This window comes from Felis catus, chromosome C1, assembly GCF_018350175.1.
Source record: "Felis catus isolate Fca126 chromosome C1, F.catus_Fca126_mat1.0, whole genome shotgun sequence".
NCBI lineage: Eukaryota > Metazoa > Chordata > Mammalia > Carnivora > Felidae > Felis > Felis catus.
The window spans coordinates 78992137-79015467 of NC_058375.1; the positions used below are offsets into that span (position 1 = coordinate 78992137).

The 23331-nt window shown below is 35.6% G+C and overlaps 1 protein-coding gene across 5 annotated transcripts in view; it reads left to right on the forward strand.

Moving 5' to 3' along the window:
• MTF2 (metal response element binding transcription factor 2) overlaps positions 1-23331 on the forward strand; it is a 78317-nt gene that overhangs the window by 43983 nt on the left and 11003 nt on the right. For 2 of the 5 annotated variants that reach the window (XM_003990305.5, XR_002161069.3), the window contains exons 2-9: positions 5577-5775; positions 5901-5982; positions 10588-10683; positions 10918-11018; positions 11409-11557; positions 13632-13727; positions 15072-15140; positions 16433-16556. In XM_003990305.5, coding sequence (XP_003990354.1) covers positions 5577-5775; positions 5901-5982; positions 10588-10683; positions 10918-11018; positions 11409-11557; positions 13632-13727; positions 15072-15140; positions 16433-16556 — 916 coding nt within the window. Of the gene's footprint in view, positions 1-5576; positions 5776-5900; positions 5987-6678; positions 7097-10587; positions 10684-10917; positions 11019-11408; positions 11558-13631; positions 13728-15071; positions 15141-16432; positions 16557-23331 lie in introns of those variants that run through there. The other 3 variants (XM_045036210.1, XM_006934906.4, XM_045036211.1) reach the window with 3 other exon arrangements.

A 23331-nucleotide genomic window follows, 5' to 3' on the forward strand; every position in this document is an offset into this window, starting at 1 on the left:
ACAAAGTAGGAGGAGGTGGTGGAAGGGAGCAGGGAGCACAAGGCATAAAGGGAATTTTAGTTCTCTTTTCCCTTACAACACTTTAAGAGAGCCAGATGAGAGACCATTGTGAAAAAGAATTTGTTGAAGCAATAGCACAGCACACAAAACCTATGTGGGACTGTATGCGGTTTTGATTTTTGTACATTTTCCAGTCTAGAATTCTAAGATTCTAGGTCTCATCAGCCACCTTGGCATTCTTTTGAAGTCATCTTTCATCTATAATTAATTATGTCGCTCAGGCTTTGGTTAGTTTCTTTAACTTAAGGAAAGCAAAATGCCTCAAGTGACCCTGGATTTATAGTTTTCCAGAAAGTTGCCTGCTCATAGAGTCATTTTCATATTATGATTTGAAGGCATTAAATTGTTTTAGTGTTTGGAGAAAGAAGATTCTCAGCCTGGCACTGAGCACTCCAGTTGGTAAAATTAATGGCAGTGATTCATTCTCCATTTTTACTTCTCTCTAGCCCTCGTCTTGTCAGACGTTTAAGTGTTGTTAAACCCCTCCCCCCCTTTTTTTACAGTTTATTTGAAAGAGACAGTGCAAGCAGGGTAGGGGCAGAGAGAGAGAAGGGAGAGAGAGAATCCCAAGCAGGCTCTTCAGAGCGGAGTTCGATGTTGGGCTTTAACTCATGAACCATGAGATCATGACCTGAGCAGAAACCTAGAGCTGGAGGCTTAACCGACTGAGCCATCCAGGCGCACCAACGTTTTAACCCCTTAATCATGACACTAAAATGCCTTTTGCTCACAGTCGTCAATGGCAATAATATATGGCAATATTTATTTATTTAGAACATGCTTCTCACTATGTGATCCGTGGATCCTTGCAGGAGTCTGCAAGGTTAAAATAATTTTCATAATACTTAGATATTATTTACCTTTCTCACTGTGTTGACATCTGTACAGATGGTGTGAAAACAATATTTGGTCAGACTGCTGTGTTCCTTAGTATGAAACAAGGCAGTATTCATTGTTAAGAACTAACAGTAAACACACACACAGAGAAAACCGTATTTCACTAAAGGATATTCGTGATGAAACAGTAAAAATTGTTTTCACTAAATTTTACCTTTAAGTTCAGATTTTTAATGCTATGTGTGATGAAATAGGAGGTATACATAGGGTATTTATGTCATTGAGTTGCCCACTGAACTAGCAGCTTTTTCATAGAACATCATTTTTACTTGAAACAGTAGCTAACTTGGGTATATGGCAGATATGTCTTTGAAGTTATATACTTCATTTACATTTACTTTCTTACCATTTTTGGTTTTCTTCATTTGTTCTTATGAGTTAATGTTACCATCTTGGTGTCATTTCTTCTCTTTAATAAAGTTTTGTTTGCACCACTTCCTTTGTGCTATTATTGTCAAATATATTACATTTTCTATATGTTATAGACCTAACAATACAGTTATACACACATATTGTTTCATATACCTGAGGTAGAAGAAATATGCATTTATAGTGTCTTTTATAATTGGTTAATTACCTTTACAAGTGTTCTTGGTTGTTGTTGCAATTACAGTGGCTGATGTAAAGTATGCTCATGTGTTAACGTCTCTTTCCACAGTGAACATATGATGGGCTCATACATACAATGAAACCTAGGAAACCAATGGATGTTATGGCTCAGATTATTCCGATATAGCCAAAGGCTCCTTTTTGCCTGAATGATAAGTAACTATGTCAAATTATTCCAAAGCCTGGCAGAATTAGAATATAGACTTCTGGGTGTCCAAAGACTCAGAATAAGTGTTGATATAAGATGGGATCTCCTCCCCCAGCAGGATCGAAGAAAGTAGTATTTAAGGTTTTGGTCTGTCAGTAGTATAGTAATTCCAGCTGCTAATACCGGTAGTGAGAGGAGTAACAGGACAGCAGTAATTAGGACAGATCAGACAAACATATGTGGTATTGAGATATGGTAGGGGGTTTTATGTTAATGATTGTAGTAATGAAGTTAATAGCACCTAAAATTCAAAAAACACCTGCAAGATGCAAGGAAAAAATGGTTAGGTCCACGGATGCTCCTGCATGGGCTAGGTTGCCAGCTAGAGGAGGATATACGGTTCAACCAGTCCCTGCGCCGGCCTCTACTATTGATGCGAGTAAGAGTAGGAAGGATGGGGGAAGAAGTCAGAAGCTTATTTATTCGAGGGAATGCTGTATCACGTGCTCCAGTTATTAATGGCACTAATCAGTTCCCAAAGCCTCTGATCATGATTGGTATTACCATAAAAACGATTACTACAAATTCATGGGCAGTGACAATTACATTATAGATTTGATTGTCTCCTAGTAGAGTGCCGTGTTGGCTGAGTTTGGCTCAAATTGGAAGGCTAAGGGCGGTTCCTACTATGCCAGCTCTGGAACTGAATAGGAGGTAGAGTGCTGATATCTTTATGGTTAGTGGAAAATAGCAGTTTATGAGCATAGGTAAAATGGTTGAGTAAAGAGCATTAGAGTGTAAATCTAAGAACAGAGGTTTAAGCCCTCCTTTTGCCAAGCTCTGTGGTGAAATATCACATTGAATTGCAAATTCAAGGAAGCAGCTTCAAACTCCGCCGGGGCTGCTTCTGCCTTTTTTTTTTTTTTTTTCCTAGACAGCGGGAGAAGCAGATTGAAGCCAGTTGATTAGGATATTTAGCTGTTAACTAAAATTTCGTGGGATCGAAGCCCACCAGTCTAGTAAGGACTTAGCTTAATTAAAGTGTTTGATTTGCAATCAGTTGATGTAGGATAGATTCTTGCAGTCCTTAGAGTTGGGTGTGCATGAGTGACTTTCAACCTTAAGAACTTGTTTAGTTATTTCTTGTAAGGTGGCTCTGCTAGCAACAAATTCTCTCAGTTTTTGTTTATCTGAAGTATCTTTATTTTGCCTTCATTTTTGAAAGGCAGTTTTGTTGTATATTAAAATTCTTGGTTGACAGTTTTTTCTTTCAGCATTTTGAATATAGGATCTCACTGCCTTCTGGCCTTCATTATTTTTTTTTATATTAAAACGTTTTTTTAATATTTATTTTTGAGAGAGAGAGCACAAGTGGGAGAGATGCGGTGGGGTGGGGGGAGGGTGGAGACACAGAATCTGAAGCAGGCTCCAGGTTCTGAACTGTCAGCACAGAGCCTGATGGCTGGGCTCTAACCTATGGACTGCGAGATCATGACCTGAGTTGAGGTCAACTGACTGAGCCACCCAGGCGCCCCTGGTCTTCATGGTTTCTTTTTTTTTTTTTTTTTTTTTAATTTTTTTTTTTTTCAACGTTTATTTATTTTTGGGACATAGAGAGACAGAGCATGAACGGGGGAGGGGCAGAGAGAGAGGGAGACACAGAATCGGAAACAGGCTCCAGGCCCTGAGCCATCAGCCCAGAGCCTAACGCGGGGCTCGAACTCACGGAGTGCGAGATCGTGACCTGGCTGAAGTCGGACGCTTAACCGACTGCGCCACCCAGGCGCCCCTTCATGGTTTCTGATGAGAAGTTAATATTATTGGGGTTACCTTGTACACAATGAGTTATTTTTCTTTCTGTCTTTCAGCATTTTTACTGTTAAATCCCAGTGTAGATCTTTGCATGTGTCCTACTTGGAGCTTGTTGAGCTTCTTGGATATGTGTATTAATGGTTTTCAGCAAATTTGGGGAGATCTTATTCCTTTGGATCTTTAAAATGTAGTGTGTCTTTCATTACTGGAGGGCAAGTGGCTGGGAGGGGATATGTTAAATAATAGGTATCATGGAGGGAACTTGTGAAGCACTAGGTGTTACATGTTAAGTGATGAATTACTAAATTCTATACCTGAAACTAAGATTATACTGTGTATTTAAATAATTGGAATTTAAATAAAAACTTGAAGAAAAAATGTAGTATATTTTTCAAACTGAAACTCTGTATGTACCCTTTTTAACACTGACTCCATATGCTGACCTCCTAGCCTCAGGCAACCACCATTTTACTCTCTGTCTCTATGAATTTGATACTCTGTTTACATCTTTTTTTTTTTAATGATGTTATTCTTATTTTTTTTAATTTTTTTTCAACGTTTTTTATTTATTTTTGGGACAGAGAGAGACAGAGCATGAACGGGGGAGGGGCAGAGAGAGAGGGAGACACAGAATCAGAAACAGGCTCCAGGCTCTGAGCCATCAGCCCAGAGCCTGACGCGGGGCTCGAACTCACGGACCGCGAGATCGTGACCTGGCTGAAGTCGGACGCTTAACCGACTGCGCCACCCAGGCGCCCCATTTTTTTTAAGTTTCTTTATTTCTGAGAGAGAGAGCGAGAGCGAGCATGAGCGGGGGAGGAGCAGAGAGAGGGAGACACAGAATCCAAAGCAGGCTCCAGGCTTTGAGCTGTCAGCACAGAGCCCGATGCGGGGCTCAAACTCACGAACTGCAAGATCATGACCTGAGACGAAGTCGGACGCTTAACCGACTGAGCCACTCAGGTGCCCCACTAGTTACATCTTATAAGTGGGATTATACAGTATTTGTTTTTTGTTTAGCATATTTTGTTTAGCATAATGTCTTCAAGGTTCATCCGTATTCTAGCTGACGACAGAATTTCCTAGATTTTGTATATTCTTAGGTATTGAAATTAGGTAATCCCAATTCCTGGGTATTGAAACATATTTTTTCTTCCCCACTTGTTTTATTTTTGCTTCACTTTTATACTATCTAGTTTTGAATTATTGCCTGTCTAGTTTTATACATTGTTGTATGTATGCATCTAGTAAAACCTCTAAATTGAGAAAGTGAAACCAAACAAATATTGCTTTGTTACCTTTGAGAAGAGTTGATAGTGGTTATACTGTGGATATGCTGCTTATGAAATAGCTAATATATAAATTATAATGTAATTTTGGAATACATAATTTTGGGGTCTTTTGTTTAAAAAATGTAAATGATGTTACCTCTCATTTGAGTATGATTTTGTGAAATTGGTGGTTCTCATTTTTTTTAAACTCATAGTCTGTATATTTGAGGGACTGTGACACATTTGCATCAGTAAACAAGACATAATTCAGTAGTGGTTCCCTGTAAGGAGGTCATGACTACTCCGCCAGTGAGTTTAATATACCCAGCTGCCCCAAAGTCACTGGTTAGTGTGTTTTAACTACGTATGGCATAATCATTTTTATTCTTTTTCAAGTGCTTATGAAATTGTGCCATGTAACTTCTTTTAGTTTATTTTAACCAGTGTTGAGATTTAAGGCATCCTTTGTTCATGACCATGGTCTACCCACTTCACTTAGAACTATTATTTTGATAATAGCTACCTTGAATATGTGTGGTCTTGGAGTGATTGCTGAATCCTTGCCTCACTAAGGATAGGCACTGAATGAATATTGAACACAGCTATCATTCCTTTTAAACTTGGTTCCTGGAGAGTATTTGTGATTTGAGGTACTTGTTATAATTTCCCTCAAGGTTTTTAATAAAAGTGTTTGATTAATATATAAAACATATCATTGGTCTGTAAATAAGCTCTACAAGTAAGTTGATCTTGTATATGGTCTTTTATTTCCTAAACAGAGACTCTACAGGGGCAGGTAATTCACTGGTCCACAAGCGGTCTCCTTTACGTCGAAACCAAAAGACCCCAACATCCTTGACCAAGCTGTCTTTACAGGATGGACATAAAGTCAAAAAGCCAGCATGTAAATTTGAAGAGGGTCAGGATGTCCTAGCTAGATGGTCAGATGGCTTGTTTTATCTTGGAACTATCAAAAAGGCAAGTTACCTTTATATATCTTTTACTGTTTTTTTACAGTAAACTTTTAATAATTTTGAATTTAAATTTAACTTCATGTTTTTGACTTAAAAACAAATCACCATAAATATTCCTCTGCATTTCAGATAAACATATTGAAACAGAGCTGCTTCATCATATTTGAAGACAGTTCTAAATCCTGGGTTCTCTGGAAGGACATTCAAACAGGCAGGTGCTACTATTTCTCTTGAACGTGATTTACACTGAAAAATTGATTTTCTTTAGCCTGTAATTTTCTTTCTTTCTTTCTTTCTTTCTTTCTTTCTTTCTTTCTTTCTTTCTTTCTTTCTTTCTTTCTTTCTTATCTTTCTTTCGCCTATTATTTTCTAAGTGTTTTCTGTTGAGTACAGTCTATTAAGATGGAATTATTCTTGTTAGGGTAGAGGTAGGCTAAAGAACAGATGCATCAATGATTGCACATCTGTAAACTGTTAGGGTCTGTCTAATAGCTTTGAAGAAAAATTTTTAGCCACTAATATGAGTAACATTTTGGGCTTCAACTTAACTGCCACTTGATTTTATTAGTAAAAGTAATGTAGAGAGCGCTGCCTGGGTGGCTCAGTCGGTTTAAGTGTCAAACTTCAGCTCAGCTCATGATCTCACAGTTTGGAAGTTTGAGCCCACATCGGGCTGTGTGCTGACAGCTTGGAGCCTGGAGCCTGCTTTGCATTCTGTATCTCTCCCTTTCTCTCTCTCTGCCCCTTCCCTGCTCACGCTCTCTCTCTCAAAAATAAATAAACATTAAAAAAAAAAAGTAATGTAGAGAGCTAATATTTATTGAGAACGTACTATTTGCCATATCTTTTGGGGGAAATTAGCATATATTAAACAGGTTTAAAGTATTAGAAATGCTCATTAATAAGAATGACCATTTATGGTTTTTATGTTTAGATAGGAAAATGAGGCTATATTTGGGTGCAAATTAAAATGAATACAGGTATGCCTTGGTTTGGTTATAGGTAGGTTTCTTGTAGTGTTTTCCATTTTATTATTGTAATAATTCCTATAATTGCTGTGCGCTCTTTGAATCTGTTAAAGATATTTTTTAGGTATCTCTCATGAAAAGTGATTTACAAAAATATGAATATTAAAATCTGAGTATTTTAGCTGCACACTAAAGCCCCACTTTTTTTTTTTTTTTTGAGTTAATAGGCCTGCACTAAGACCTGTGTTTCATATCTCATAGAAAGGAGATCTAAATTTACTTTCCCTAAAGGATGGATACCTTTCTAAAATATTTAGTGATTGGGTTTTGAATTTGAATCTCAAGTGCAACTCTATGGTAGGTTACTACTGTCTGTGTGTGTGTGTGTGTGTGTGTGTGTGTGTGTGTGTGTGTTTTAAGTTTATTTATTTTGGGGGTGGGGAGGGGCAGAGAGAGAATCCCAAGCAGGCTTTGCACTGTCAGTGAGGACAAGGGCTGAAGTGGAGCTGATGTGGGGCTCAAACTCATGAACTGTGAGATCATGACCTGAGCTGAAATTAAGACTCGGATGCTTAACTGACTGAGTCACCCATGTGCCGCTACTGTGTTCTGTTTCTTGATTTCATTCTTAATTTTTTTTAAAGAATAAAGTTTTGGTAAAGGAATTAGAAATGTTCTAATTACCATCTACATAATTAGTACTCAGGGCTTAGGTGGGGAACTCAATAGTTCTTAGTCTAGTAAGATGTCTTTTCAAGAGGAACTTTTTACAGTTCTTGGGACTGATTAAAGTACTGAAATTATGTTTTGCATCTATAATTGAGGAGTCAGTGAGAAAAGGGGTAGGAGAAAAATAGGGAGTCTCCAACAGTAGTAATATTGAGCAGATCTTGTTACCCTACATACCTAATTATCTTTACTTTCTTAGTTTGTAAACATGGGTCTTTTTCTATGGTAGAACTGAAGTTGGTATGTATGTATGTATGTATTTATTTTGAGAGACACAGAGACAGTGTGAGTGGGGGAGGGGCAGAGAGAGGGAGAGAGAGAATCTCAAGCAGGCTCAGCACTGTCAGTGCAGAGCCTGAAGCGGGGCTCAAACTCATGAAACCACAAGATCATGACCTGAGCTGAAACTGAGAGTCGGACACTTAACCAACTGAATCACCCAGGTACCTCTGAAATGGGGTTTTTTGTTGTTGCTTTTAATGTTTATTTAGTTTCAGAGAAAGAGAGCACGAGGGGGGAGGGGCAGAGAGAGAGGGAGACAGAATCCAAAGCAGGCTTCAGGCTCTGAGCTGTCAGCCTAGGTGTGGGACTTGAACTCACAAACCGTGAGATCGTGACCTGTGCCAAAGTTAGACTCTCGAGCCACCCAGGTGCACTAAAGTGAAACATGTTTTATGCTTGTCTCTTATTTCTGTGTCCCTTTCAATTTTTCAGTGTTCCTTCAGGTTAAATATAGAGCTGTTTGTCTTTCTGTCTGTCTCTTTCTTCCGTCCCTCCCTCCTCCCTCCCTCTCTCTATCCATTCCTTCCTTCCAGACAGGAAGAAGAAAGCCAGTAGTACATATAAAAAGTTGTGAAAGTGATGGAGGTGCATGTCCAACATCTGTATATCAGTTTAATGGTCTGTGATTGTTTTTGCTCACTGGTTTCTTTTTATTATCCTTAGAATTAAAATGAGAAAAGGATTGCTCCTTGGCTATTTAACTCTTTATAGCAACCAGAAAGTAGCACAAATGTAATTGGAGCAAGTGTAGAATGAACAAATGAATCTGAAAACTGCATTATGGCAGATTCAATGTGGAGAGTAGCTTTAGTAATTTTCTGCCTACAAAAAACTTGCTAATAATAGATATATACCAAACTAACTTAATAATTTAAATAAAAATGTGTTTATTTTGAGGGAGAAAGCAGGGGCAGGGAGAGAAGGAGAGAGAATCCCAAGCAAGCTTGGTGCTGTCAGTGCAGAGTCCAACGCACGGCTCAAACTCATGAACTGTGAAATCATAATAGCCAAAATCCAGAGTCAGACACTTAACTGACTGAGTCACCCGGGCCTCCCAAAATAACTTAATAAATTGGAGTAATTTCACCCATCTAATAAGATTCTTTTAAAAAGTTTATGTAAATAAGGAAAAATGTATAGTCAGTCATGTTAGTACTCAAATGTGCATTACAAAAGGGAGATAGGTTAAAGTAAGTAACTTTAAAAGGATTTTTAATTTTAACACCTAACACTATTATTGTTTCTGTGAAAATAATAAACTACTGATGGCAGTGTAAATTTTTATTTTGGGTATTACTTTAACTGTTGCATTGAATGCATAAGAATGCTTTATATTCTTTATTCAGTACTGCAGACTCAGTTCTAGCAGTTTATTCAAAAGAAATGATTCAAAAGTAAAAAAGGTAGGTGGAAAATATTTACTGTAGTTTTATTTTTATTTTAATAACAGAAAATGTGATATATCTAAGACAAAATCTGGAGTCTTTGGTCCTTTTCTAGGGAAAGGCAGATTTGGACTGAGTGGTGTCAGGCTCAGTCCGGTTGCTCTCCTGACCGGAGCCATAAACTCGGAAGCTATGGAGGCCATGTCCTGCCAAGTGTAGAAGGAAGTAAACAAAACCTGGGAGAGGTGGGGAGAGAGGACAAGACAGTAAAATAAGTCTGGAAAAATGCAAACAAACAATTTGCTAACATACACCTAAGAGTAGAGGCGTAATAAAGTAAATTTGGTTTTTTCCACTCAATGGAATATTATGCAGCTATTAGAAGTTATTAACAGCAGTGTGAACAATACTTTTGATAGAAAAAATATTACAAAATACTGATGAAAGGAATCCTCTCACAGTGGAGAGAATATAGACTCTGGCATATCTGTATTTAAATCCTGGCCTTGATATTTTCTCAGGGTCTTTGGGTTAGTTACTTTATCTTTCTGAGCCTCAATTCCTCTCTATAAATAGCTTACTTACCTAATAAGTTGTAGAATTAAACAACATAATATATGTCAAGAGCCTAACAGTACTTGGCCCATAGAAAATAGTAAATTTTTATTATTGTTGGCATGTGAATAAACCATGTAGTTTAACTGTGAAATTGACAAGAAGAGAATATTGGGAATAATGATGTTAGAGTGTTAAAATTGTTTCTAAATTTTGTGGAATAAAATTGTTTTTAGAGTAAAAATGCCTAAAGAAGAAATAATTTACCTATTCAGGCAAAAAATATAGTTAATAACTGTGGAACTCCTTAACTTTTGTTGCACTGGGATTTTGTTAGGATACTTTATTGGACACCATATTTCTAGATTTTAGAAGCTGGAGATTAAATAATTGGGATTCAGCTTCTTTCATAAATTAGTAAGTAAAAAGAAATGTTCTGCATCCAAAGAGAAAAGAGGTCATTGACATATCTTCTTTGTCCTTTTTCTTCAGTATCATGATGATAGACATTGTAGGGTGAGCAAATACATGTATATAAAAGTATATGTGTATTCTGGAGATTAGTTCTAATGTCCACAAAACATCCCATCTCCTTGTTCCCCAGGGGAGTGGGAATGTTAGAAGTGAATGATAAGGGATCTTGCCTGAGAGCTCTTTACATTATGCCCTGTGCTGTAAAAGCAGGTTAAATTATCAATGTAGGTAGTTAGGCATCTTAAGTGAAAGGTGGGAGATAGCCTTTTGTAGAGAGTATTTTGCCTTGAGTAGAAATCATTATGTTCTAGTGAGTAAACACTGCCAATATGGGGTATCTACTGAGTCATAAAAAGTAGTTGTGTTGTATGAAATAACTTCTTTATTATGACTGTCTTTTAATGCATATTTTAAACATTTCAGGAGCCACTGGAAGTGGGGAAATGGTCTGTACAATATGTCAAGAAGAGTATTCAGAAGCTCCCAATGAAATGGTTATATGTGATAAGTGTGGCCAAGGTAAACATTGATTTCTTATAATCTTGTGGAAAAGTTCTATTACATACTTAATGCTCCTGTTGAAGATTAATAATTAAAAGTACTTTTTACATTGGTAATTTGAAGCTGTTATCATAAATTTATTCAGTTATAAGTATATTAATGGAGAAGAGAATACTAAAATGCCTTCTTGAAATTGTGTTGTAGTATTTATTAATAAAATAGAATTTGCTTTATGCTTTTTTTGATATTAAGGATATCATCAGTTGTGTCACACACCTCATATTGATTCCAGTGTGATTGATTCAGATGAAAAATGGCTCTGTCGACAGTGTGTTTTTGCAACAACAACAAAGGTATCTTTTAAGTGTTTTGGGCTAAAGCCCTAAATGGAATTTGTAAGGTACTCTCAGCGTAATGATTGTGTACGTTGAAAGTTTATTTGACTGCAGTGAGCAATCAGTGCCGGGTAGAACGAGGTGATGCTTATTGTTTGACTAATGATGCTTAAGTGACTTGCTACTATCCTTGCACTTATTTTCTGATAGTGAGTGGTCTTGGAATTGGGGCAATAGTTTGAAAAACAACAAAATAAATAAAGATTATTACTAGTCAAACAGTTTGTGAGATGGTAAGAAATTTAGAATGGAAATTTCTTCAGAAGTTTCAAAAGCATTTTATGTTAAAGAATTATGTTTAGAATTTTATCCTGCACTTGTTTAAATAACTTTTTCCCTCTAATATAGAGGGGTGGTGCGCTTAAGAAAGGACCAAATGCCAAAGCATTGCAAGTCATGAAGCAGACATTACCCTACAGTGTGGCAGACCTTGAATGGGATGCAGGTCATAAGACCAATGTCCAACAATGTTATTGCTACTGTGGAGGCCCTGGAGAGTAAGTAGTTACTTCATGCCCTTTAAGTGATTTCTGTTTATATTATGTACTTTATTTTTGTTATTGATTGTGGTGTGGGAATGATAGTGAATTGTAAATGCTTGGAAGTATCAATAAAGAAAATTAGGGGAGAAAATTAGAAGCTGTAGTTAATATTCATCTTTATCATTGTTACCTAAATAAGTGAATCATAGTTCTAACTAAGAACGTTTACAAATTTACCTTTAACTTCTGAACACTGCTCCTAGTTCTGCTCTTTGGAACTAAACAAATACATCTTCTCTTTCTTAGGAGGTAACTCTTAAAATATTTCAGTCCAGCAATCATATTTCCTACTACCATGACTCATACCAATAGTGTTTTTTTTCCAGGTCAAACTCTCCGTTACTACCGGACATTCTTTATGACATGATTTCTAACCTCTGTCTTTGTTGTTCTCCAGTTTTTGAGTATTACTCTTGAAATACCGTGTTATGATTAGAAAATGCATTGTTTCCAGGAATAGGCTCACAGATTATACTTGGGCTCTTAGAGTTCAGAACTGATGCTCCTGTTGTTGCAGGGAGAGATTGTATTTACTACCTCTCAGATTGTCCCATTATGTTTTTGGGATCATTTTGGTTTTGTGGTGGTCAACTAATACCTCTAATTCTTTTTTGTACAAGCTCGTATTAAGGCAAGTTGTGCATCATGTATTTGTACTACATTTAAAAACCACTAGTGAAGCATTTTATATTTCACTCTTTAAATTGTAATTATTGGTTTCTGGTGTCTTTCTTCCTCTCAGATCCAGTGTTTCTCTTAAGACAAGGGTACTGTTTAGGAGAATGCTGGGACATGATTCATTAAAATATTATCTGTTCAAATGTGTGTACTGAAAATGTCTATAAAGTTTACTTATGACTGGGACATAAGTTGTTCAATGATGAAACATTAATAAATGAATATGTAAATTAACGAATTTTTAGTTCTTCATTCTGCCATATCTTGATGGAATTATTTGTGATTTGACATTTTTATAACATTTCTTAGCTTTTGGTTGCTTGCAGATTTAAAAAACATTGTCTTGTTTCCTTAATCACTTATAAAAGAGATACAGTGAAGAGGCATAGAGATTGATCTTTTCCTTTATTCATTTATACCTACCATTTAATTTGAAGTATTACTCAAAATAGGTGGAAATCATCATAGACATTTTATAAGGTGGATCATTCATTGTTCTTTAAGTACCATGACTACATGAACTATGTTTGACACTGCTAGCCACTCTTAACTTTAATAGAGGATCTAGCTAAGTACTTGGAACATAATTAGTATTTATTAGTCTTTCGATGAATGAATGACCTTACGTAGTATCAGTCTTCTTGCCTTTGCGTATAATATGGCTTACAATTAATGTGAGGCTCACTTGTTGAGCAAAAGAATTATTGGAAGAAAGGCATTATTTGGGTAGCACGTAAGGATATCCATACCAAAACCATGTACTAACTGAAAGAAGGATATCCTTAGCTAGTGATTCAATTTTAGCTTCTTCAGCTATCTGAAACTGAACAAAACCTGTTACAAAGCCTGTACACCTGTTAGAGTCTTTGATTAGATTTGTAATTATGTTAGCCAAATTTATTAAGTTGCTATATTCCATTCCTTTTCATTATAATGGACAATAATGGAAACAGTATGAAGATATATAAAGCTGCTTATGGCTGTTTGGTTTATGGGGCAAACAGCTGTACACATCAGTAACCTCTGAAACTGTTTTCTCTTAGCGGGGAGAGAGTTGATGTGAAAAAAAAATCTCAGGTTTTTTATTTGACAGAGATTCTTTACTAGTGTAGGAACCAGGCACTTATTGATGAAATAGTAGATGTATCTTTAAAGAGCTCGTAAGTTCTCATGAATGAGAGAGGAGGGATGAAATCAGTAACCTTTTTGGGAAAGAAAAAATTTAACACTAAATTTAGCAGATATGCCATAGTGTAATCATAACAGTATTTTGTATAATGCCACTTTGGGTTTTGGTTTTAAAACTTTACCTGCAAACATAGCAATTTTAATCTTAACTTTTTTCTTATAGCTGGTATTTAAAGATGCTACAATGCTGCAAATGTAAGCAGTGGTTTCATGAGGCTTGTGTGCAATGCCTTCAAAAGCCAATGCTATTTGGAGACAGGTGAGAAGGGCACTTGAACTTTACCAATCGATATATTTTTTAGCTTTTATACTGTAGTTATGTTTGCTGTTGCAGATTTTTTTTAAAATAATTTTTTTAAAGTATATTTATTTTGAGAGAGACAGAGTGCAAACAGAGGAGGGATGGGGGGAGGGGGACCCCAAGCAGGCTTTGCAGGGTCAGGACAGAACCCTATGTCAGGACCGAACCCACAGATTGTGAAATCATGACCAGAGCCAAAATCAAGAGTCGGATGCCTAACCAGCTGAGCCACCCAGGTGCCCCTGTTTCAGATTTCTAAAAGGAATTACAACAGTGATTTGTGAAGGAGTCACCTTACTGGGAAAATATTGAGTAATATATTTAAATTATGCATAATTTTATCTTATTTTGAAAAATGAGAGAGAGGGGGAGCACACATGAGGGATCAGAGGGAGAGAGAGAGAGAACATCTTAAGCAGGCTTCACACTCAGCACAGAGCCCAATGTGGGGCTCGATCTCATGACCCTGGAATCATGACCTGAGCTGAAATCAAGAGTTGGACTCTCAACTGAGTGAACCACCCAGGCGCCCAAATTATGCATAATTTTAAAATACACATAATTCTTGTGCTTTTAGATGTTATTCCGGAACACTTTGAAGTATTTGATCAGTGATTATATTTGCTCCTTTTGTCCCACATGCTCTAAACTATTTCCATTGGTACCTTCCTTTAAAGAACCTCAGAGGGATCCTGTGACAGAAAGTTGGAAAAGGCCATAGAACCTTGATACACAAAATATGCGTCTGCGTTCTAAAGAATTTCCAAAAGCAGACCTAATGTGCTTTCTGGGTTAGGAGAATATGGAATGGCAGAATATGGAATGGCTCTAGGAAGAAAAATGAAAGACAGAGCTCTGAATTTGGCATAAAAAACCTGGGTTTAAATGTTGACTTAATGTTGCTTACTATCTTTTAGAATTTAGGAAGATCAACTTCTCTCCTTTTATTTTACCAGATTGTTTTGAGCATTGAATATAACATTGTATGTGAGGGCTGTCATCACAATTCATGTTACACACAAGCCATTAGAAAACTATATGTGTATATGAATCTGTGTGTGAACTGTGAATGTCTCCTCTGTAATTAAAAAAAAAATACTTCTGCCTCCTATATATGAACTATTTCATTATTTGTTGTTACTGGAAAAGAAATTTTTTAAATCACAGTGTCTTAATTCAAATTAGGTTTTGCGTTTTGTATCAGTCATCTATTGTAGGATATGTACTTGCTGAATATTAGCTTTAATTGTTGAATATGTGTACCCTTGATTACTTAGCATACAACTTTTCTTTTTTCCTTAGGTTTTATACGTTTATTTGCTCTGTCTGCAGTTCTGGACCAGAATACCTCAAACGTCTACCATTACAGTGGTAAGTATGGATATTTCTGTTAAGGAACAAAAAAGGGCCATATTCTTAAACTTAATAGGGTGAAATGCTCTGTATACATTAACTTGGTTTAAATAAAAATTTGTTTTTCTTTATGCCTAGCTTTAGTTCTTTTATTTATCCTTAAACCTGAGGTCATCTTCACTAAAGATTGTCTAGTCTTATTGCTGAAATGATAAGGCCATTTATTTTCTGATCCATAAAATGTAACTGTACATATCTTTTAGATTTTTAAAATTCTTATTTATTTTTCTTTTTCTTAAAAAAAAATTTTTTTTTAACGTTTATTTATTTTTGAGACAGAGAGAGACAGAGCATGAATGGGGGAGGGTCAGAGTGAGGGAGACACAGAATCTGAAGCAGGCTCCAGGCTCTGAGCTGTCAGCACAGAGCCTGACATGGGGCTCGAACTCACAAACCGCGAGATCATGACCTGAGCTGAAGTCGACCGCTTAACCAACTGAGCCACCCAGGCGCCCCTAAAATTCTTATTTATGTTATTAATTCTTTTGGGACTTCAGATGAGAGAGGTCTTATACCAAATATGCCAGTTTCTGCTTTAGTGTAATTTTTGGGCGTGGGAAAAGTGTGATGAGTTTTGGAGATTTACTGACAAAATGCTTATAGTAAGTACTTAGAAACTTTCATTGAATGCTTTATGTATTTTAGGAAAAGATAAGATTTAACTCATGAATCAGATAAAGTCTGTTAAAGTATGATCTTTGCTATGGCTTATATGTAAGTGAAATGGAAAATTTTTATTGTAACTTTTCTTAAAGTTACATCCTCTTTCGGGGCGCCTGGGTGGCGCAGTCCGACTTCAGCCAGGTCACGATCTCGCGGTCCGGGAGTTCAAGCCCCGCGTCGGGCTCTGGGCTGATGGCTCAGAGCCTGGAGCCTGTTTCCGATTCTGTGTCTCCCTCTCTCTCTGCCCCTCCCCCGTTCATGCTCTGTCTCCCTCTGTCCCAAAAATAAATAAACGTTGAAAAAAAAAATTTTTTTTAAAAGTTACATCCTCTTTGAATGAAAGAGATTATTCAGATATCTTTTACTTTATACTGACTACTTACTGTAAGTAAATGTTTAATGTTTCCCTGTTATTTTCGTATGTAATGATTTATTACATTGTGAATGTGATTTATGGTATTGACCCTCTGCTTACCTAAATACTTCACTTTGGATTTTTTAATTGCTGTTTTTATTTGTAAAAATACGATTTTTTAACAATAATCAAAAGCATGTTTTTGTATATTTTGATTATTTTTGGATTCCAGGGTAGATATAGCACACCTATGCCTTTACAACCTAAGTGTTATTCACAAGAAGAAATACTTTGATTCTGAACTTGAGCTCATGACATATATTAATGAAAACTGGGATAGATTGCATCCTGGAGAGGTAAGTGGTCTTAGGGCTAACTTCATTAGCTACTTGATATCTTTTTTGTTTTGTTTTGTTTTGTTTTTGTGAAAAGCAGCCAAGATACATGTATAAGTCACACATCTAAAGTAGGGTTTTAGTTTTAGTTCAGGGAGAAATAACTTTGAGGATATGAAGACTAGCCCTCTCATCCTCCTGTTGCCTGTTTATTCAGGGAAAAACGTAGACGGAGGAAGTAAATTACTTGATTCTTTCTTTTCTGAAGTGAGAATCATTGTAAAGATATAAGGGAGGGAGAAATCCTTATTGTGTATCTTATAGTTCCTCCTTAGGAAAACTTAAGGTTTTTTAAAGTTTCTATAAACTTAGAGATGTAACTAACATTCTTTCCTCTCTTGTTGGTACTCCCTTATATATCTTTGACTTTCAGGAATGGGAGGGAGGGGACCCAGTAATAGTGTTAGAATAATGAATTAGAGGGTAAAGCTGAGTTGGAGATTATCCTCCTCATTCTAACATCTCATTTTGCCTTTCATTTGCAAAGCCTAACCACTCATACTAATTTACAGAGTCTTTTTAAAAAACAATGTAAAAGTTAATGTATGTTCATTGAGAAGATTTTGAAACAGTAGGCAAGCATGAAGAAGAAAGTAAAATAATAGTTACCTTGTTTTTAGCAGTTATTTAGAATTATTAAAATAAGGATATTGGGGCACCTGGGTGGCTCAGTTGGTTAAGTGTCCAACTCTTGATCTCAGCTCAGGGTCATGAGTTCAAGCCCTATGTTGGGCTCTGTGCTGGGCATGAAGCCAAATTAAGAGAAAACAAATCTATATCTATATACACATATAGATATAGATACTAACTACTCTTAGCTTAAATAAAAATCTTGTTTTATAATATGTGGAATTAGATGTGTAAATTTTAGTCACACATTACTTTTTGAGGTAAAAATTGTGTAAAGTAACTTGAAGTTTAGGAAGAATTTCTGTTTTGTAACTTTTAGACATGAGGCAGTTTATAAAAGGTTGATGACAAGTAGAATATCAGGGTTTTTTGGGTTGTTTTGGGGGGTTTTATGAGGCATAAAGGAGAGCATAATGCACATTTATTTAAAAGTTGGTAGGTCAGCGGCATAAAATATTGAAACAAATACCTGCAGAATACTTAGATTTTAAAAATCAGAGATACCATTTAAATCAATGGAGCCAAGATGTTGGAATATAATGCTCTGTTTTCTGTTACATGCTTTTTTCTGGGTGAAATTTGAGAGAAAAGGAGTGACTAACAAATTTGATAAATTTTAATAAACTGATTAGTAATAAAAGAAAAACAAGTATAAGGCACTAACAACTGTAGTGTTCATTATAGTTATCTTAATATGTAAAGCTTTAATACATTCTTTTAAAATGCTTTCTTTCTAGCCATGGTTCTTTTCAGCACTTCTTATGCAGACACATCTATAGTCTTAGTGCATTTTATGTATCATATTAAATTCTGTAGTGGTTACTTCATGTAGACAGTGGGCACACATAAAAACTCAAGTTACTTTATTTCAGATGCTTTTATTAGAAGAAAAAATGATACATAGATTTTATTCAAGAGGCTGAAAATAGAGAGTAAAAATCACAATTAGCATATTTAAATTTTTTTTTTTTTTTTTTTTTTTTTTTTTTTTAATTTGAGAGAGAGAAAGAAACCCAAGCAGGCTCCATGTTCAACATGGAGCCTGTAGCTTGGCTTGATCTAACAACCATGAGATCATGACCTGAGCTGAAATCATGAGTTGGATGCTTAACCGACTGAGCCACCCAGGTGTCCCTAGTCTATTTTTAAGAAATGAGTTCAGTTTATGAATTTCAGGTATCTCAGTTCTAGCTCAGGTGGTTCAGTTCTGACACATAAAAAAAAAAAAAAATATTTCATTAGTAGATACATGTTCTCATTTTCTGTAGCTTTTATGGGGTAATGTCTTAGAAATAAGAAATTTTGATTTCTTATTCTTTGTAAATATGGAAAATTTAGTCTTTGCAAAATTTAAAAATTAAGAGGAAACAGGGGTGACTGGCTGCCTCAGTCATTAGAGCATGCAACTCTTGATCTTGAAGTTGTAAGTTTGAGCCCCATGTTGGGTATAGAAATTACTTAAAAATAAAATCTTACAAAAATAATTAAGAAGAACAACAGTATACTCTAATAAAACTTGACAACAGAAAAGTTTCACTGTTCTGAAGAGTGTTTACGTTTTTTGGAGCCATCACATTTATTAACAAGTGGCTTTCTAATCATTTCTCATTGCTTTTTCTCTGCATTAAAAAAAAGAAAATATTCAGACTTAGATTACTCATTCCATCCTGCGGTATTTACAGATGGAAGTTCAGCCTTTAATTTTGTGTTAATCTTTTAGATCTTTATACTGTCATTATAATTGGTTTTGAGAGTGAAATTTTAATAATAAAGAGACCATAACATTGATGCCAAGACCATAACATTGATGCCAGCTTGAACATTTACTCAATAATTTTCATTTAGTTTGCCTTATTAAATATTTGTGATAATAGAAACAAAAATAATACAAATAACGGATTATTCTGGATTATTAAAATAGTAAATCTTTGGTTAACTGAAATCAAATTGTGAATTGAGTCTTCCTTTTTGTTTACATTTATGTTAAAAACCTTTTTATAAAGTAGCATTAATTACTTTTAAAACATGAGAAAATACTGTATGTTAAGTAAATTGTTGGTTGAGTACTCGAGTCATTTTGAACATTAGTTCTTTTTTAATTTTTTAATTTTTTTTATTTTTGAGACAGAGAGAGAGCATGAATGGGGGAGGGTCAGAGAGAGGGAGACACAGAATCTGAAACAGGCTCCGGGCTCTGAGCTGTCAGCACAGAGCCTGACACGGGACTCGAACTCACAGACTGCGAGATCATGACCTGAGCCGAAGTCGGCTGCTCAACCGACTGAGCCACCCAGGTGCCCCGAACATTAGTTCTTATACATACTCTAGATTATGTTACATTGGCAATTGCTCTAGAAGTTTCTCCTCCAAATTGAAACAAAACAGAAAAATAGCTGTAATTTTACTTCCTCCATCTAGGTAAAAGAAAAAAGACTTGTGATGACTTGAGAAGTTGGTTGAGATTTGTATGACATTTTGTTTAGGAATATATATGGACACACTAGTAACAGGGAGGCACTAATATTTGCCATTCCTGAGCTGAATTAGGACTTAATTTTATATATTACATATGATGACTCTCGCCACATAGTAATATTTCTGTGCTGTTTTGGAAGCCTAATAAATACTTTCTTCAGTTGCCAGTTGTGAAGCAGTCTTAATTGAATTAGTGATATCTGTTGAGTGTTTTGTACTTCTTTTTATTGTTGTTGTTGTTATAAAGGAACTATGGCTTCTTTTATAACAAAAAGAAGTTTCAAAAATACTAAACTTCTTTTGGAGAAGAATTAATTTTGGGGGGAAAGTATATCCTTTTATACTGAAAGGCAAATTTAACATTTATGTATCATGTTTTTTCCTTAGTTGGTTATTTCAGGATTGAAAAGAGAAGCTGAAACTTTTAGAACATATTGGATCATAATGATAGTTCTGTATCATGTTTCCTTAATGTGATTTTTACACATCTTTGAGACTTTGTGCCTTAATGATTACCAATCATATGACCGAATGTAGCTATTTGAGAATCCACTGTTTTGAAATGTTTGCTTTGAGAGTAAAAATACGTAATACAACATTTGAGATCCCAAATAAAGGTTGCTTAAGGCGTTTTTTATTTAGAATGAGGAATTAACTTGTACTGGATTGCTTTTGGGAGTTAAAATGAGATATTCATAGCTTTTGGAATCTGCTTATTATTTGTCTTTAATTCCTAATGTGATCAAAAATCCTAGTTCTGTAAGGGCAGCCTACTTTTCTGTTAAACGTGGTCTTAAATTTTAAAAAACTATGTTGGCAAACAAATTACTTAAGCTGTTTGACATACTTAAGTCTAAGCAGCATGGAATTCAATACTGGTGATTGAAAATGTATTTTACCGAAGGGAAGAGTTATAACTATGCATAATAGTATTTATGTCTGTACAGAACTTTACAACCCTGAAAGTTAAAGCCTAGTATGAGGTTAGTGTCTGTGATAAAAGGAACAAAAATGGTTACTGTGTTTATATTATAAACCTCATGAACAGATCGCAAACCTAGTATATGATGTTCTTCAGATCGCAAACCTAGAATATGTTCTTTTAATACAGATTACTTGATTTAAACTATAGTGTCTGTACTTATTAGTCTTCAAAATAAACAAATGGATCTCTGCCCCCCCCCCCCTTTTTTTTTGAGAGAGAGGGAGGGAGGGAGGGAGGAGGGGGAGAGAGAGAATCTTAAGCAGGCTCCATGCCTAGCCATGGGGCTAGATTTCACAATCAGGACCCAAGCTGAAATCAAGAGTTGGACGCTCAATCAACTGAGCCACCCAGGCGTCCAGAAAAGGATCCCATGACCCCATAATGCAAGTTGAAATATATATAGTTCTATGCAAAATAGTTTTAGAGTGCTAAAGGAACTTACAGATAAAATTTCTGAGACATCATAGAGAGTAAGTACCAAAACAAAGAAGAGAGTTCATTCATTGTGCTTTTCAAAAAGTGAAAGAGAAGTAGATTTGAGAAATTAGTTTTGTTGTTGTCAGCATAAATATAAAGCACATTTTTCAGATGTGTGGTTTGTGAAGATTTAAAAAGCAGTAAGGCAGGGTGCCTAGGTGGCTTAGTTGGTTAAGCATCTAACTTCAGCTCAGGTCATGATCTCATGGATTGTGAATTCTAGTCCTGCATCGGTCTCTGTGCTGACAGCTGAGTCTGGAGCCAGCTTCATATTCTGTGTCTCCCTTCCTCCCTCCCTCTCTCTCTTTCTCTCTCTGTCTCTCTCTGCTCCTCCCCTGCTCACGCTCTGCCTCTCTCTCTCTCTCTCTCTCTCTCAAAAATAAACATCAAAAAAAATTTTTTAAAGCAATAAGGAAAAACACTCTTTTACTATAATGTTTCTTTTTTTGATATGGTTAGCCACACTGGTGTGTCAAATGGGTATGGGTATGTTATAGACATTGTGTAACTCAATTTCAGATTAGATAATGAAATTTGAAGTGGTTAAAATTAAAAATTAAATGTATATGATACTAATTGATTAATAGAAACAAAAGCAGTCAGTGGCTTGGAAATATTCTTGAGGGAGATTCTAATGGAGAGTCACAGGGTTCTGTCTTTGTGTCTACCTTCCAATTCAAGGATGACAGAACAAGAGGAAAGATGATCTCTAACACAGACCTGAAAACAAAATCAAATTAACAGCAGTCACAGAGTTTTGCTTTTAAGGCTTAAATACACAAACATCCAGTTCAGAAGAAGTAGCGTATGATAGGGAGCACTTGATTTGATCAGTTTATCTGATAAGATTTTACAGTTGGGGTGGTGAAGTAGAGATGAGGAAGTGGATGAAATAGTTACCCAGAGCTTAATATGAGATAATCATGTGATGTGGCTGCTAAAAACTTTTAACATAATCTTACACTTAGACATAATCTTATACTTAGACATGACAAGCTGCTGCCAAATATTTGAAGAACTGTCTTGTAAAAGAGGGAATAGAAGAGTTCCAGGAAGGAAGGTGTTGTCCACCTATGGAATGGGCTCCCTCATAGGTGCCTCAGCAGCTTTCATCAATGGTAATATTTAAACCAAGGTTGAATGAATGTCAGTACTATAAAAGGGATTGCAGTATTGATGGAACCTTGAATTAGATGGACATCTAAAGTGTCTTTCCAGCTTTTAGGTCTGATTCTGTTATTTTTCTTTAATAGAAATTCTCTATCATTGGACACTACAGAAATTACGATAAGAGGAAGTGGTATGGTATAGAGGCATGAACACCAAACTGTCCCATTTCTTTTCTTTTTTTTCTAAAAGCACCCAATGCATCAGCACAGTATGGGCTCTCAGTGAATGTTGAATGAGTGGACTTTTGTCACTTGGGTTCAGATTCTGGCTCTCTCACTAATCAGCCATGTGAATTTGAGCACTTCATTTAACCTTTATATCTGTTAACTAATCTGTAAAATAAAGGGAGTTGGAGTAGATGACTCTGTCTCTTCTGCCTCCAACATTCTATTTAGCAGAATTGTTTTCTCTTTTTACTTGAAGCAGTTCTGAGGTTTGGAAGTTTAAATTGGTAAAGACCAATACTGGTAGTAAAAAGTCAACTATGATATTCTGGAATTTTTTTTTTTTTTTTTAGTTTTTGTGGCTTTAATTGAGAATGGTCCTTCTATAATGTAGTTTTTTTTGTTATTGGGCTCCCGTCTTTAAACTTGGAAGAAGATGCAGAAATGACTTTTAAGGGAGCTCTTTTGAAACAAAATAGTATTTTTTAGAATTGAATATTTAGATTTTAGAATGATTTCTGATGATAAATTACTGAGACATTTTGGGTTTTAGCAATGGCCAAGTCTATAACCTTTATGAAAATAACTCCCCTCCCCCAGTTTCACAGAATTTTTCAAAATTACAGAGATTATGGGTTCCTGCTAATATTAGAAGTATTGGGAAATAAAATGTTATGTTTCTCATTTTTTATCCTCTTTTCCTACTAATATCTATTAGAAGCAATTGATACCTATTAGAATATCTATTAGAACCAATATATGGTTGATATTAAAGTCATTCATTCTATGTATTATTTCCTCAGATTATAGAATTAAAATAAATTTAGTAACTAAT